The sequence below is a fragment of the Tursiops truncatus genome, chromosome 5, assembly GCF_011762595.2.
Source record: "Tursiops truncatus isolate mTurTru1 chromosome 5, mTurTru1.mat.Y, whole genome shotgun sequence".
Taxonomy (NCBI): Eukaryota; Metazoa; Chordata; class Mammalia; order Artiodactyla; family Delphinidae; genus Tursiops; species Tursiops truncatus.
The window spans coordinates 56,173,408-56,191,604 of NC_047038.1; the positions used below are offsets into that span (position 1 = coordinate 56,173,408).

The 18,197-nt window shown below is 43.2% G+C and overlaps 1 protein-coding gene and 1 long non-coding RNA gene across 3 annotated transcripts in view; one reads left to right on the forward strand and one right to left on the reverse strand.

The window, feature by feature from the left end:
* Positions 1-2,541: 2,541 nt before the first annotated feature.
* On the reverse strand, positions 2,542-3,984 carry LOC141278767 (uncharacterized). The gene is made up of 2 exons (XR_012331959.1): positions 3,820-3,984; positions 2,542-2,981 (listed from the first exon to the last, which is right to left on the reverse strand). It is a non-coding gene; the product is annotated as an uncharacterized lncRNA (long non-coding RNA).
* A 1,082-nt stretch (positions 3,985-5,066) lies between these two features.
* The window catches only part of PCDH7 (protocadherin 7), a 409,502-nt gene continuing 396,371 nt past the window's right edge, over positions 5,067-18,197 (forward strand). For both annotated transcript variants that reach the window (XM_019928369.3, XM_073805138.1), the window contains exon 1: positions 5,067-8,240. In XM_019928369.3, the coding sequence (XP_019783928.1) occupies positions 5,067-8,240 (3,174 nt within the window). The remainder of the gene's footprint in view (positions 8,241-18,197) is intronic.

Sequence of the window (18,197 nt, forward strand, 5' to 3'; positions counted from 1 at the left end):
GAGATTATATCTCCGACACCTACTTCTTTGTAATTCATTCTAACCCATAAACTTCTGTTGTCGTTGTTATTCCGCTTCCTGTCTCTTCTTGAGGCTTAAACTACATCACGGATCCTGAATGCTATTTTTCAGCTCAGTCACTGAAATGTTTAACTGCAAAGTAGTTTCAAGTAAGCAAGCTTAGTTGGTATATTTAAAAAGTAAAACCAAAAACTACCGGATATTGTAAGTTAGGCTAAAATATTTGGCATGGAAAAAAATCGTTGGCCGAGCTTTTATAAAATGTCTATTAGAATGGGATGGTATTTCTATAATCAATTTTCTTTTTTAACCTAGGTTTCAAAGGGACATTTCTTTTTATTGTCCTAAAACAAAAAAAAAGGAAAAAAGAAACAAACACAAACATCCCCAACATTTCGAAGTCTCTCAAACATTTTGGTTCATACAAGCGATGACGTCCTATCTGAGGAACTAAGGTTTTAGGACACTGATCTCGTTTCGTCTCTTCAATTCTGGCCGCAAAAGTAGCAGTAGCAGCAGCGGTCTCTTTAATTTATTGCAGCCGGTTACACTTTCGATCCCATTTCCTTCTGAACCCTTTCAGGTTGAGAAGATAAACGCAGCCTCGGGTCTGAAAAGCCGGGCGGGGTTTGTGGGTGGGAGCGAAGCCGGATATCATATTCCCTTGGTGAGGTCTTGTACCGGGGGGGATTTAGTCCCCCCGGTTGCGTTTAATGAAATTGCTGAGCACTTGAGACACTGGCTCTAAGACTGCGGAAATGGGGCGGGGGTGGGGAAGACGGCATCTCGCCTCTATTCATCCTCCGCGCCGGCTGGAGGCTGGAGTTGGAGTGTTAGTCCCTAGACAGGGGGCGGAAGAGGACTGGGAGATCCGGCCGCGGCAAGGCACCCCGAGGGCTCCCCTCACCTCGCCCACAACCCCACCCCGCCCATTCCGTTCCCTTTCCCAAGAACCAAACGGCTAGGCAAATCTGCCAACACTCCTGGCTGCTCCGGCGTAAAGGTCGGAGCCGGGGACCGTGGGGGTAGGGAGGAAGTCCAGAAGGCTTCAAGGCCTCAGCAGTCTGGCCGCGCAATTCTCCATGCAGCACACGTCGCACCCATTTCCCACGCTGGTTTGGCTTGGCGGCGGAGTTGGTAGGGATGAGAGTAGGAAGGGCGGGCTGGAGACTACCTCCCGCTTGCAATGAGGAAACCACTCCGCTGTGAAGGACGAGCTCTCCCCCCGCCCCCCACCTCCGTTCAACTGGGAAGGAAATTTCAGCGCGCTGGGGAAAAGTCGCTCACTCTTTAGCCCTTCGCTGGTGCGCGCCTGGAGACTGCGCGCCGCAGCGGCGGGCGAATGTTTGAAGATTCGCAGGGGCTTGTTCAAGTTTATGGACTGGCGAGGCAAGAGGGAGTACACAACGTCTCTGCCTATGCGGCTGCCTGAAGTTTGCAAAATCTTAGTAAAGGCGGCGAGGGGAGTGAGCGCACTGCACCATATTGCCGCGTAGTGGAACGCGCGGGCGCAAGGCCGCGGAGTGGACTGGCTTCAGTCTTCCGCCTAGGACGCTGGAAAAATGGAACCGGGTGTCGCAGGGAGGCAGGCGTTTTGATAAACCAGAGTTTGCCAGATATAAGGGGAATTTGGCGTTACTGACAACCGGCTTCTGGGGCGCTGCGGCGCCCGCCCCCCGCCCCCCGACTTCAGACTGCGGCGGTACGCACTGAGTCTGCGCGCCGGGCTGTTCTCGCTGATGTTGCAGATACAGAGCGGAGAGGCTCTGGTGGCGGCGAGAGGGTAGGAAGTGGGGGATAGGGGATGGGGAAGAGGAGCGGGAAGGCCGCCTTCCCGGCCTGGCCTCGGAGGGGGAGCCGCTACCCCCAGAGTGCTGCTGTTTCAGCAGACTGGAAAATACCCGCCCGCTCCCTGGCACATACCACACACGCTTCCTTCCTCCGCACCTTTACGGTCCCCCATAGGGAATGCTTGGAAATCTCTGCCGCCCCTCCCCCATTCCTCCTGGCTGCACCCGCCTAAACAACCGCGCGCTACAACTGCTCGTAGACTTTATTGGTGTTTGTCTTTAAATCATGCTGCCGCCTCACATAGGTCTCGTAAAAGCAGAGTACCCACTCTGGACGTCTTTCTTTCTCTTTGCTTCTTTTCGCTTTAAATTTTCCTTTAAGAGGAGGCCCTTCAATGCCTATAAATTGTGCAGACGAGCTGAGGACCAACCAAAACCTAGCAGTAGCCCCTTTTCTTTTTTGAGGTGGAAAGAATTCTCTCCAGATATCTCCTGCCCACCTAAAACCGCCCCCCCCAATCCTGGCTGGGCCCCCTTGTTTAACAGCCGCTGAAATAAATGAAGAGTAACTGGCTGCACTTCAGAAAACACGACCAAAATTGAGATCCGATGAGGCGGGCTGCGGTGGCCGTGACTGAAAACTGGGGAAGCCTCGCGTGGGGGAATACCATGTACGATCAAGTGGCACAAAGTCAAAAGAAGGAGAGAAAAGGAACTAGGGACACTTAGGTACACAAAGTTGCCATTAAAGTTTATTTCCCTTTTATCCAGATAGGTGACGCTACACTTTGCCAGTTACTAAAGGCTGCAGTTTTCTGCTCAGAAAATAATATCGAGGCTTCCAACATGTGTTTATTACCCAAGCGCGCGCACACACACGGTCTACCCCCGTAAGCAAGCGCGACGACAGGGATACCAAGCATTTAAACAAAGACAGCCGCGCCCCCCGCCAACCCGAGCCCTCCTAACTCTGCGCTCCCAAAAAAGGATCCCTCTACCACTCTCTGGAGTTCGCTGTTCTCTCTTAACCACTGCAGCCCATCATGGTTTCTCAGAACACCAGCGTGGCTCCCTGGGTGCACGCGGGGTCCCCGAAGCCACAGCCGACCAAGCCTTAACCAAGATGCTAATTCGCGAACCAGAGACACTTCGGGAGGTGGGGAACATCATCTGAGAAGGGGGAGAAGGAGAAACGTTTGCTGACACACTCCCGGCGCTCTTACACACACACTCGGCATTAGTCAGAGCGAGAAGGAAATTTACCAGCCCCAGGGAGGGAAAGCAAGTTCCCCCCAGAACGCAGCGGCTGCACTCGCCGGGGAGGGAGAGGGGCAAGTTTTGGCTTATGGGGGACTTGATGGGGTTGTGCACACTTGGAGTGGCCCCCGGAGCTGAAGCTGGGCTTTCCGGAGCGGGGCGGCTGGCTACGGCTCCCTCCTTTCTCCTCCCCCCGGTACTCCTCCCTCCTTCACTGCTAGTGTGTAGTTTCCGCGGCTCCGCTGCTACTGTCGCCGCCGCCGCCGCAGCAGCAGCGTCAGGGACATGCTTGAGCCGCGAGCGAGGCAGTGAGCTCCCAGCAGCAACCACCACTTTGGGCAAACTTGCGGGTTTCCGGCTCGCGGCTAGCGAGCGGGAGCTTCCCGCTTGCCACTGAGTGCCTTTGAGCCGTGGCAGCCAAAGGGGCGGCGGGAGCGCCCGCACCACTCTCCAGACCAAAGGGGACGAGACAACTGCGGAATTCACCCGCCGTGCCAGGGCACTTCCGAGGCAACAACCGACTGGCACTTTTTGTCCCCTTGGCAAACTGGATTTTTTCTTTCTTTTTTTTTTTTTTTTAAAGCTACTTGGCAGCTGCCTCTGACTCCCCTCCCCCACCCCCCCCATGCCTTTTGCTTTTCTTCGGAAATCCGGACAGAATTGGGCATCTTTGTTAACTGCCGTTGGGAGAGCCCGGCTGGGGTCTTTCGCCAGGCCAACCTCGCCTGCGCACCGAGCCTGGTTTGCTCACCTTTGAACTGCATAGGGATCAAGTTCAGCTCGAGTTGCCTGCATTGGGACTGGGAGAAAGGAGAAGGGAGCGTGCAGGAGAGAGGAGTGGGAGAAGGGGAAAGGGGAAGGGAGAGGAGGGGGGAGAGAGGAGGAGGAGAGAGGGAGGGAGGGGAGGGATCGAGAGAGAGCGGGGAGAGAGGGAGGCTGCAATCTCCTCCCTGAATCGCGCACAGCGCTGCAGATCCCAGTGCTCTGACATGCGGGCCGAATGCAGGTGAGGAAAGGCACAGACTCTGCGGCTGCGAACCCAAACTTGGGCACCGCGCGGTGCGCACTGCTCAGCCTTCACCCCCGCGGGCGAAAGGCTGCTGCGGTTTCAGGCGGCGGCTTCGTGACTAATGACCTTGCGCAGAGTTGTTAAGAAAAAAAGAGAAACCCGAGCTCTCTGGGGTGAGAAGGGACTGACTATCTGGGCGTCCCTGAAGATGGCTCTGGCTGCTCTTCCGCGCGCGGGGGGAACGCTGAAGCGGACCGCTGTGTGACTCGTGTCGTCTCCACTGCACGGTGCCCGAAGCGACCTGCCGGGATTTTTCATTCTCGATCTGTTGACTGGCTCTGCCGCTGCCTGAGCGGAGTTGGAGTTGAGACTGGCTTGTTGCTAGCCCTAGCACCTCGTGCAGGAAGCGACTCACGTTTGCCGGGGCAGCCGGAGCAGAAGCTGGGTCTGGAGTGAGTGGCTGGAACGTGAATTGGACGCAACTCGAGTAGCAGCAAAGACGAGCGGGGTTGGCAGGCGGGGAGGCTGCAGGCTCGCTCCCCACTGCTTCCCGGCTCCACCGCCGGCCTGACAGACCGGTTCCGGCCCCATCCGACAGAGCGGGGACGGGAGCCCGGGATCCTCTGCGCGTTGCGGTGATGACTCTGTGGGGGCGGGGGGCGGGCTCCGAGTCCGCGGCGCTCAGTGTCCCGTGAACTGTGAGTACTGCGACTGAACGGCGGCTGGCGAGCGGGCCATTAGCACCCATTGCATGAATTATGAAACAATAACTTTAGGAGGAAGCAGGAGGAAAAAAAAGAAGGATCTTTCGCTGGTCCCCCCTGGCCGACTCTGGACGTTGCTCTTGCCCCCTCCCTTTTCTCCCTCTCGCTTTTTCCCTTCACAGAGAGGGGAGAGGACTGGGAGGAGGGCAGGCGACCGGCCCCGGAGCAGGGGGGCGCCTAGGGGGCCGTGATTAGAAGGAGCAGTAGCAGCAGCAGCAGGAGAAGATGCTGAGGATGCGGACCATGGGATGGGCGCGCGCCTGGTGCCTGGGCTGCTGTCTCCTCTTGCCGCTCTCGGTAAGCCTGGCGGCCGCCAAGCAACTCCTCCGGTACCGACTGGCCGAGGAGGGCCCAGCAGACGTCCGCATCGGCAACGTCGCTTCGGACTTGGGCATCGTGACCGGCTCCGGTGAGGTGACTTTCAGCCTCGAGTCGGGCTCGGAGTACCTGAAGATCGACAACCTCACCGGCGAGCTGAGTACCAGCGAGCGGCGCATCGACCGCGAGAAGCTACCCCAGTGTCAGATGATCTTCGACGAAAACGAGTGCTTCCTGGACTTCGAGGTATCGGTGATCGGGCCCTCGCAGAGCTGGGTGGACCTGTTCGAGGGTCGGGTCATCGTGCTCGACATCAACGACAACACGCCCACCTTCCCGTCGCCCGTGCTCACGCTCACGGTGGAGGAGAACCGGCCAGTGGGCACTCTCTACCTGCTGCCCACTGCCACCGACCGTGATTTCGGCCGCAACGGCATCGAACGCTACGAGCTGCTTCAGGAACCCGGGGGCGGCAGCAGCGGCGGCGAGGGCCGGCGCGCTGGGCCTGCAGACAGCGCCCCCTACCCCGGGGGCGGCGGGAACGGCGCGAGCGGCGGCGGCCCGGGTGGTTCCAAGAGGCGGCTGGACGCACCAGAGGGCGGCGGCGGGACCAGCACCGGCGGCCGCAGCAGCGTGTTCGAACTGCAGGTGGCTGACACCCCGGATGGCGAAAAGCAGCCGCAGCTGATCGTGAAGGGGGCGCTGGACCGCGAACAGCGAGACTCCTACGAGTTGACCCTGCGTGTACGCGACGGTGGCGACCCGCCTCGCTCCTCCCAGGCCATCCTGCGGGTACTTATCACAGACGTGAACGACAACAGTCCCCGCTTCGAGAAGAGCGTGTACGAGGCTGACCTGGCGGAGAACAGCGCCCCGGGGACCCCCATCCTGCAGCTGCGTGCCGCCGACCTGGACGTGGGGGTCAACGGGCAGATCGAGTACGTGTTCGGGGCGGCTACCGAGTCCGTGCGGCGCCTGCTGCGCCTCGACGAGACGTCCGGCTGGCTCAGTGTCCTGCACCGTATCGACCGCGAGGAAGTGAACCAGCTGCGCTTCACCGTCATGGCCCGCGATCGCGGGCAGCCCCCCAAGACCGACAAGGCCACGGTGGTCCTTAATATCAAGGACGAGAACGACAATGTGCCGTCCATTGAAATCCGCAAGATCGGGCGTATCCCACTAAAGGACGGGGTGGCCAACGTGGCCGAGGACGTTCTGGTCGACACTCCCATCGCCCTGGTACAGGTGTCTGACCGAGACCAAGGCGAGAACGGAGTGGTCACCTGCACCGTGGTGGGCGATGTGCCCTTCCAACTCAAGCCGGCCAGTGACACAGAGGGCGACCAGAACAAGAAAAAGTACTTCCTGCACACCTCGGCCCCTTTGGACTATGAGGCCACCCGGGAGTTCAACGTGGTCATAGTGGCGGTGGACTCGGGCAGTCCCAGCCTCTCCAGCAACAACTCCCTGATTGTCAAGGTGGGAGACACCAATGACAACCCGCCCGTCTTCGGTCAGTCGGTGGTGGAGGTATATTTTCCCGAGAACAACATCCCTGGCGAGAGGGTAGCCACGGTGCTGGCGACAGACGCAGACAGCGGGAAAAACGCTGAAATCGCCTACTCGCTGGACTCTTCCGTGATGGGGATCTTTGCCATCGACCCAGATTCTGGGGACGTCCTCGTCAATACGGTGCTGGACCGCGAGCAGACTGACAGGTATGAGTTTAAAGTTAACGCCAAAGACAAAGGCATCCCGGTGCTACAGGGCAGCACCACAGTGATTGTGCAGGTGGCTGACAAGAATGACAATGACCCTAAGTTTATGCAGGACGTCTTTACCTTTTATGTGAAAGAAAACTTGCAGCCCAACAGTCCCGTGGGAATGGTCACAGTGATGGATGCTGACAAGGGGCGCAATGCGGAGATGAGTCTGTACATAGAGGAGAACAGTAACATTTTTTCCATTGAAAATGACACGGGGACTATTTACTCCACAATGTCTTTTGACCGGGAACATCAGACCACATACACATTCAGAGTCAAGGCTGTGGATGGGGGAGATCCTCCCAGATCCGCAACAGCTACAGTCTCTCTCTTTGTGATGGATGAGAATGACAATGCCCCCACAGTTACCCTTCCCAGAAACGTTTCCTACACTTTACTGCCACCTTCAAGTAATGTCAGGACAGTAGTAGCTACGGTGTTGGCAACAGACAGCGATGATGGCATCAATGCAGACCTTAACTACAGCATTGTGGGAGGGAATCCCTTCAAGCTGTTTGAGATTGATTCCACCAGTGGTGTGGTTTCCTTAGTGGGAAAACTCACCCAAAAGCATTATGGCTTGCACAGATTGGTGGTGCAAGTGAATGATAGTGGGCAGCCTTCCCAGTCTACCACGACTCTGGTGCATGTGTTTGTCAATGAAAGTGTTTCTAATGCAACTGTGATTGACTCCCAGATAGCCAGAAGTTTGCACACCCCACTCACCCAGGATATAGCCGGTGACCCAAGCTATGAAATAAGCAAACAGAGACTCAGTATTGTCATTGGGGTTGTTGCTGGAATTATGACGGTGATTCTAATCATCTTAATTGTAGTGATGGCAAGATATTGCCGGTCCAAAAATAAAAATGGCTATGAAGCCGGCAAAAAAGATCACGAAGACTTTTTTACACCGCAACAGCATGACAAATCTAAAAAGCCTAAAAAGGACAAGAGAAACAAAAAATCTAAGCAGCCTCTCTACAGCAGCATTGTCACTGTAGAAGCTTCTAAACCAAATGGACAGAGGTATGATAGTGTCAATGAGAAGCTGTCAGACAGCCCAAGCATGGGCCGATACCGATCAGTTAACGGTGGGCCTGGCAGTCCTGACCTGGCCAGGCATTACAAATCTAGTTCCCCATTGCCTACTGTCCAGCTTCACCCCCAATCACCAACCGCAGGAAAAAAACACCAGGCCGTACAAGATCTACCACCAGCTAACACATTTGTGGGAGCAGGAGACAACATTTCAATTGGATCAGATCACTGCTCTGAGTACAGCTGTCAAACCAATAACAAGTACAGCAAACAGGTAAGATGCATCCCAAATATATTTAAGTATCTGAGACAGAGCATCTTCTGCAAAGTTTTGTCTTCTCTCTTAAAGCTACTAGTTAACGTTTTAATAGCAGGAATTTAGTGTTGGTATAGTTCATACACCATTTATTTAGTAGAGGCCATGTACAAAAGGTACACCACTGTATTTTGCATGTTATACCAGAGTTTACTAAGTTACTAAAGAAAACACTGTAGGCAGTGTTTTACACTTCTCTTAGTACTTGACAATCCTAATTCGTTCTACATTCTCTGTTTCCAGATAAATATGTAAGTATTGTTTGGATGGCTAGTTTTAACCTGAAATTATTTTCTTTTGTGCTACTAAGTGGATAATTGTATCCAAAGACAAAATTTCTAAAGTTACTTCTGCTGTCTATGCAAATTGGGCACTATAAAAGTTTTAACTATGTTATATATATCAGCAGATGCTGATTTATGCAAATGAAGTACTAAGTCCGAGATATTGAAAAACTGACTACTTTGACAAAATGCTGACTTACAGTATTTAATGATATGCAAATACCATGCAAAGCTACATTTTTATTATTTAAGTATCTATACAATTAGGCTTCTATAAGGATATGCGGTCGGCCTTTATATTATTTGTATACGGTAATAAAAGTTCATAAGCAAAAGTAAATTACATGAACCATTTATTATTTAAGCCAAGCAACAAAAATGTTCATGTTTGATGCAGTGTGTGCAAGAATATTTTGATGTGCATTGTGATATACTGAGACTATAAAGGCTTTATGGAATATTTGACACAGTTATTATTCAGTGAAATGTGGCAACAGTAAAAAAAAAAGTGTATTCTGAGGTGAACTTCAAAAAATATAAAATTTATTTTTGAAAGTTTTGCTCATGTAATATGTGTGTGTCTGTGTGTGTGTGTGTGTGTGTATAACTCAGAAAGTTTACTTTTCACGCCCATCAAGGTTTGACACACAACAAAGAAAAACCTTTTGGAAAATTCTGTGTCTAAAGCTGTAGCAACTCTGCTAATAAAACGTCACATATTTCTTACCACCAGAACATCTCAAGAAACACATTTATGTCTGTCAATTAATATCCAATAACAGTTTTTCTATTAAATATGTTTTGCATGTGGAATGTGAGATCTTAGAATAATTAAGGCAAAGAAAAAAGTTATTTTATAGCCTCATTGAAGATGTTATTGATGGGCTCAGTAAAGATATTATAGAAAAGAGATAAATATTAATTTTTATTGTCATAATTTAAAAAAATCAACTTTCTAAAGAAATGACTTTGATATATAGTAGTTTACTGTAGGTATTTGGATAAGGAGAAAGACAACATGCTTTTATATCCAGTTATCAAATCAATCCAAGAAAACACAGGTATGGACTACACTGAATTAAATGACTTTCAAAAAGATGTCTTTTCATGCACATGAGCCTGAGTTATTTCTTTTAAACTGAAATATAGCAAGTGGAGAGTGTATCTGTTGTTGTGTTATTGCTTTACCTGGAACTAGAAGATTTTTGTTTTGTTTTTGGTGCTTTTATCTGTTTTGTAAACAAGGACGATTCCAGTTAAAAATAACAGCACTTTTATAACGTTAGTTATAATAACACCCACAAATAAAGATCTGTAGAAATTTATTTAGAAAATGGTAATGTGTTATGCAAAAGCATGTGAAGAGATTTTTCTGCAGAAAACTTATTTCTCCACTGTCATCTTAATAGGACTTTTTGTCCTGTGGCATTCTAAATTATGTAATCTTAAAATTTTGAGTAGACATATCAAGTGGCAGATTTATTGATACTTTATGCAACCACTTCCTATGTTCTGTGCTGTCATTAAGCTTTATTTAGCTCATCAAATGGGGTTAGCTCTATATTCTTGAATATTTAAAACAGCCAATATCAAGACTGTTGTGGCATCCTGTTTAAAAGGCAAAGTGATATGCTTATAAATAAACTAACGTATGGTGTTAGTCTCTTAACTCAGCAAAGACATCCATATACCAGAAGAGAAAAACTACAAAGCCATTGAAATAAACCATGCACTTTGCTAAAAGTGACTTTGAAAAACTTCTGTGTTGTTAGGCATTCAAAAGAGGAATAAAGTTTTAACCACAATAAATAGCTGACCTAAAATGAAAGAAAGGCAAATGAAGTACACTCCCCTTAATGTAATTAGTAATAGTAATTGATATGCTTCATCTCCTCAATATTGCTGTCAGGAGACAAGGGATCCATTTACAAAGTTACGTTCTGTTTAGACATCTCACATAATAAACAGGATCTTTTTTGTTCTCATTTTTGTTGTAATGTAGATAGATGATTTTCTATATTTATTTTTTAAAAATATTACGTTTAGTTTTTAAACATTGCCAAAATGTATTTTCCTTGATTAAAACTGAAAAATAAAATTAAAAAAAGAATGCAGCATTTTCTTATAATTTCTCCCTTTTAATGCCAAATTTATCTAAAGAAAATCTTGAGGGTTGCTGTCTTTTAATTTCTTACAGTAGGGATTAATTAAAAATATGAGATTTTATCTGAGGTAAAGCGTTTTTTTATTTATATTTTTCCTGAATTTCTTATCATAGTTCTTTACTTGTGATATAATGGAAATGATGTCTTTTACAGTGTTCTTATCTTCATGAGAATTGGTATGAAGTGTTGCTCCTAAGTCCTCTTAATGGTTACATTATAATGAGTTAAACAGCTTTGTAGAAATAAAAGTTTGTAAATAATGCCCCCCTCCCCTTCTTTTTGGTTTGTTTTCATAGGCTCTAGAGACATTCAAATCAATCTTCTATAGTTACTCTTGGGCAGAATCTAGGAGATAATGTGTTGCAGAGATGCCGGAATTATTTCTGAAATTCACACATTAGGAAAACTGATTACGTAGCGCAGGTTTTCATAGTTCATACCTTTGCAATTCAAACAAAAGCCCTTGTTCTCAACTTAATAATCTGTCTAGTTGAGAAAAATGGGGATCATTGACAGCATTAAGTGTACACCATTCCATTTCATTCTCCCTTTACTTGGTAAACCCGGTCTTGGTGGCTGTTAAAGTTTTGTGAACTGGAAGTTCAGCTGTGCTTTTGACTTGTGAAATGAAGCCAGAATCATTCTATTTTTCTATTTATTTTACTATGTGTTAAGTATTTTTCAATTTTCTTAAAAATAGTATAATTCCAAAAGATTAATAGGCAATGTAAAAGTATAGTTCCCACTTTGCATATTATTTTCAAGTTCTTTTGAGCTTATCCTTGCCATAATATTATTTAGATAATGAACTGGCAAGTAAGAATTTCATCTTATTTAGTAAATGGAAAGTAAGGTACTTTATTTCTGCAAGCATATAGAGGATACAGCTTGAATAAACATTAATTTAAAAAGCCATTTGTAGCTGATACTGAAATACTCAAGAAAAATTCATATTAACTCCAGTGACAGTTTCTCTTGCCTAAGGAACTTCTGCATGTCATCTGAATAAAGTTCCCTTTAATTGATCAAACTGTGTTCAGTCTATTCATTGTATACTTAGTAAAATTATGGCAGAAATTATTTTTTTTAATTACTTCCATTTTGGAAACAAATAATGACTTGCCATCATCTATTAGAGTTCTAAGCACTGAGAAAACTGAATATCAATTTATTTGTGAATGTATATTACACCATATGTATTATAGTGGAAATGCCAACCACAGCTTCCAGCTTTAATTCTATAAAAATAACTTCTACAATGTGATTCTCCTGTCTATAACCAAGGACACTTTCAAGAGGCACAATGAATCTGCATATGTTGAGATTTTTGTTACATACGACCTGAAATCATAGGCAAGAGACTAATAACTGATGAAAGTTAGGCTGTGTCTTTAGTCAGGAGGTATCTACTAAAGCAACAATACTTGGCTTTCTGGATGTCTGTGAAACAAGGAAAGGGTCATCCACTGATTTATCTCTAATGAATATACAAATTTTTATTGAAGTCCAGGTATGACCATTTGAATCTTACCCCAAACTTCTAAGTCAATTACTGACTTTGACATAAGACCACAAAGTCAATTTAAGTCAGGGTTCTAAGTAAATCATGCAGCTGGACAACTATAGCAAAATCATTCTTTCTTGTTATCTTTTATCTTTGAGTAAGTACATATCTCTTATGCCGAAAAGCATGCACATGTGGTAAATATATATCAATCTCTCTCTCTGTCTCACACATACATACACAGATGTTTCCATATAAACCAACTATGTTTCCATTAGGCTTTTATTTCCTGTGATATTCATACATTGATACATAGGAAACATTTGAACTTAAACACATATAAAACTGATATAATATATGTCATAATCAATTGCTTAATGTTTGTATCTAAAATTACTAAATTATCACATTTTAGAATTAAAAGATATCAACCAAACCAACCCCCTCATTTTGTAGAAGAAACTGAGGCCTAGTATGAAAGTTAATTTGATTGATATCATTAAGATTATTAGGGATATAATGTGGACTAGAGTCCAAGTCATGGAGTGCAGAGAGTCCAATGTTCGTTTTTTTTTTTTAATCATGCTACCTGTAGGAAAAAAAATTGAATTTCTCTCTTTTTCTGTATATATTTCAATAGTGACAGAAATCTCTTGAGGTTTAATTATGTATGTATAGCTATATATTTGGCTATTAAAATGGATTTTTTTACAATAGTATATAATTCTGCTTTAGGCTCTAGTTTATATCTGTAAAATCAGGGAAATTATAATCCAAATTTGATAGATTAAAAGAAATTCATAGTTATTCATAGTTATTTTCCTCTTATGTAAGATAGCAAATGATGATGGACATTAAAGTAACTTAACATGGTTTAGAACATATATTCAACAAGTTGAGAGAATTTTTCATTTTAGCAGAACAATGACAGTAGATATAAACTTCTACCTAGCATTTAGTATATCCTCAGTAAAAACATATTTGTAATGGAAATGAATAAAGCTTTCTATACATTATTTATGAAACTTTCTATGCATTCTAATTGGGATAATCTTTTACCTTTTCCATCAATAGTGATGATTCCTTTGGCTCTATGCTCCTTTGCATTTTGCCAACTGTGTAGATGCACTTTACTTTATTAACATCCTTAACACACAATTCTGAACTAACATTTCCTCTAAATTTTTTTTCTAGAAAATTTATAGAAGAATGTGACGTTTTGCTATTTTTCAATTGAATTGCTTCCTTGTTAGGCAGTTAACCAGTATAGCATTTTAGATTCTAAATTCACCTGTTGATAAAATATAAAAGATTGAATTTATTAATTTCAAAAATAAAATGTGAACTATTTTTAAAACTAACTATAATATAACAAAACCATTGCTTCACCATAGCCCCCAATGCTTTCAGACATTTTAACATCATTTCTTTTCCTAAAAGAGGATGGTAGTGGAGGTTATGTAGAAAATTTAGTATAATAATTGTTTAGAGCTTTATGTTTAAATTGTATATAACCAATTGCTAGGCTGTTAGCAAGGCTGTATATCCATTTATTTACTATGACTCTATAGAAATAGTGGAATCTGTATATGTGTGTGTGTGTATATATCTATATCTATATCTATCTATATATATCTATATCTATATATATCTATATCTATATCTATATATCTTGAGTCAGCTTTGCTTTTCTTTCTTATTTATTTTAAAAGCCCTTAGAATCTTTTCTAAAGCAGGGACCATGTTTCAGAACATTACACAGTGCTTTATTTAGCATTAGTGTTGTGGGAGAAATCACATTCCAAGAAGAACTGAGCTGAAACCACTAAAACTAGTCTTAATTATCACTTCTGGTGAATTAATGTTTTAAAGGCGGAATAAAGGTTTATTTTCTGTAATTTAGTGATGAACTAAATTCCAGATTATTGAACTCTAATGCTGTGTAAAAACAAAACAAAAAAACTATTAAAGCTTCCAAGTAGGATTCATCTGACAAGTTAATTTTTTCCCCCTGAACATATTTATTATTTACAAACACATAATTTGCAAATAAAAATTTCTCTGCTCCAAAACCTCCATCACAGCATTCCAATTGGGCATAAGCCATTGGGGAAATTTCTTCATAGCATTTTTTTTTTGACCTGCATAAATCTTTATTTTCCTTCTTTCAGATGCGTCTGCATCCATACATTACTGTGTTTGGCTGAATTCCACTCTAATATGATGCTCCATTATGCACCATACTCTGATGACCTTGCTACTTCACAACCTGCTGGAGCCTGCCCTTGGCCGTGGGGTGTCAGCCAATCACTGCTTGTCCCACTTGTTGTGCATCTGATTTTCAAGGTTTTTTGTTTTGTTTTGTTTTTTTCTCATTTAAGGAAAAATAGTATTGAAATAAATATTGTATAAATAGCATTGAAATAAATATTCAATAAATAGTATTACTATTCAATAAATAGTATTGAAATAAATATTGTATAAAAGAAACAGTATTAATAAAGAAATGTGCTACTAATGGATGTCTAAGTCACCAGGAATTCCTTTCTCAGAATGGTGGTTAGCAGAACTTAACAGTGAAGTCTTTTTAAAAAAAAAACCAAAAGCATATTTCAACAATGATTTTAAGACTCTGGCTTTGTGTAAACCAAGAAAAATTAAGTCTATGAAGTCTTTGTCTATAATACATTAAAAAATGACTTTGTATAAAATCCTAAATTGATCAATAGTTTTAAAGTGTTACATAATCAAAGCCTTTTCCAGATCAGGGAGATAGGTCTGTCAGAGTGAAGGATGGTGTCTCCTTTGCATTGTGTGGGTGTATTTCTAAATGCCACTGTGCGTGTTTGCTCCCACACATGTGTATACAAGGACTTGGAGCAATATTTATAAAAATTATTGTCTGTAAGACAAACTTGAGAGATTTATTTTGTGTTTACCACAGCCACTGCCAATGGACTGGTTTTTCCTTAATCTTGAAATACTGACCAAAATATCTGTAGAATTTTTAAGATTTGTGTTGCTGTTGTTATTAAATTCCTTAAGAAAATTTAGAACCTTTAAGTTAGATTCACTGAAGTCACTGTGGTCACATTCAGAAGGAATATGTGGCTACCTATTTTTGTGGACTACATTTATCTGAAGGCTATTCTATTTGATGTCAGATAACATAAGTTCAAGCAGCTTCTGAGAATTCAGCACGTTATATATTTTTGAGAAAGCAGGTAGCCGAAGTTTAGTTGTATAAATAGTGATTTGCTAAGTAAGTCAAGAATTCTCTGTATGGTCCCTCTAACTCTCTCTGTTTATATTTTTATGTCTCTATTTGTTATGTTGTATGTGTTTATGTGCTTAAAAATAAGTGTTCCATATGAAAACTTCGATAATTTTATATTTATCATATCATCTGCCTTATTAAAGTTTTCCCCAAGTTTGGAAATACTAAGAATTCAAGACTCTTGAGAAATTTTTGGTGAATTATTGTCAATATAAAAACCCTTTATGAAATGTAAATATATACTGGAACAACATTAAAATGTGGAATGATAGGAAATGCACACTAACCCATGTAAATCACCAGTGCATGTATTTCAGGCTTTTTATTTTATTAGCTGTTTATTTAATTTTGCAAAATAGAAATTTTCAGATATATCACTGAGAATATAGTGAAATTCCTGAATAAAACCTAATTTTCATCAACCTCTCATTTTGTTTTGAGCACAAGGACCAGTGTAAGAAACGGGTGAAAAAACTTCATTCCACTTTTGGCTTCTAGGAAATATTATGTTTCCTCATCCCAAGTAGTAAAGTTCCTTAGATATATACTTAAACTAAATCCTGTAACAAATCACATCAACTCAAAACAAATTACAGACCAAAAGACCAAAAAAAGAAGTCCAGAATTTGGGGATAAATTAATCTGTAACCACATGGAGGGGGTATTTATGAATACCTTCACAAGGACCATTCTAAGGCAGAATTTTGCAAACTTGGGTTGCAACACACTATTGGGACATGAATCAATTTGTGAGTTTCTACCATACCACAATTCGAAAGATATGAAATAAAGCAGAAAAATTTCAAGTACACCATTCATGTAGTAAGGGTAAATATCGTCTTGTGCAGTCTTTATTTCAGTTGTGTTTGTATGCCTGTGTGTCTTCCTGCTTTTGGTTGCTATGTAAAAAATTTGTCTTTTTGTGGAAGCAGTTGAAAAGGATTGAGAACCATCCCTCTAGATTGTTCGGGGTAGGGAACAGTGGTTATTTTACTGTTATGATTAGAAAAACATAATAAATCAAAACAACAAAATTACTAAGACTCCCAAGGATTTTAGTGTGCTTTTCAGCTGAATCAAAATAATCAACAGCAACAAGCTTTTGAGAAGTCTGTTATCATTCCTCTGTTTGTTTTTAAATCTTTGAGCATTTCGCCACTGGTTCCTATCCCTGCACAGACTTCCAGATTTCTCTCTGCTCCAACCCCTTGCTCCCAGATGTCATCCTCCTCCTCAGGTCTCCTTTTCAGTTACTGGAATTTGCCATGTAGGGAGGTTTCTGTGGAGAGTTGGAGATAAACTCAGAGCAACCCACCCACCTTATATATTTTAGCATTTGGATATTTTATTTAAAACGACAAGACAATACTTCCTTCTCCATTACAAAATCTAAAGAGGAGTATGAGGCTTCCCTGGTGGCGCAGTGGTTGAGAGTCCCCCTGCCGATGCAGGGGACACGGGTTCGTGCCCCGGTCCGGGAAGATCCCACATGCCGCAGAGCGGCTGGGCCTGTGAGCCATGGCCGCTGAGCCTGCACGTCTGGAACCTGTGCTCCGCAACGGGAGAGGCCACAACAATGAAAGGCCCGCATACCGCAAAAAATAATAATAATAATAAAAGAAATAAAGAGGAATATGGGAATGTTAGAGACTGGCTTAAATAAAGTTTTTTTCTTTTAACACAATTAATATAAGCTGGTACTGGGTATGCAAAGAAAAATAAGATAGAGTCTTTGTCCTCATGAAATTACTATATTAAAAAGAAGATTACAGAGCAGAAAAATGATGATTATAGATTATATTTGCATTATGCTTCTTAAGGGTCAAAGCATTGAATGCATGTTTGCTTCTCAGCGTAATCAGTGAAAAAAAAGCACCATTATTATTTCTGAGGTGAGCAAACTAGAGTAATGAACAGCTTTTTCAGCACTCTGATGGAACTAGCTAAGAACTTTATCAAGTCTTTGAAGAAATAGCCAGTCAGAATTCAAAAGTACTGAAAGCATTTGAGGAAGGTGGTGAAATTTGTGCTTTCAAATACACTGTATTTTTAGACTTACCTAGGTAAATTCTTCCCAAAAGAATTAGAAAAGGCCCAGCTTTTCAAACTTTTTCCAGTCACAAACTACACTTTATACTACCAAAAAAAAAAAAAAAAAGAGTTCTGGGTATAATTTGGAGATCTCATTAATTACCCTACTTTGTAAACAACAACCCCATATGTGGTTAAAAACAAACAAACAAACCTCAAGAACTAGGTAAATCACTCTAATCTTAATTAATTTTTGAGCCTATCTCTAGAAAAACAACTGAGATCCTTCAGAAGTAATCCCACAATTTGAAATAGCTCTCTGGGAATAATTTCTATCTGTAACTTTGCAAAACGCTTTTCTTGGATGTGTGTGACTTTTTTTTTATCCATTTATTTTATAGAGAATAGATTGATTTGCGATATCTTTTATACACCATGCAAGGCTTTGTAATTAAAATGATGGCTAAAATAAGGCCCTTATCCTCTGTGCAAAAATAATATACATAAGGCAAGGGATACATGAAGCTCAGAGAGACTGCCCCCAAGTTTGTCTTGTCTGTCGTGGCATTCCCAGTGCCTACTAGAGTTCTCAGCATATAGGAGACACCCCCAAAGTACTTGTGGAACAAATGAATGAACAAAGGGCCTGGGCTT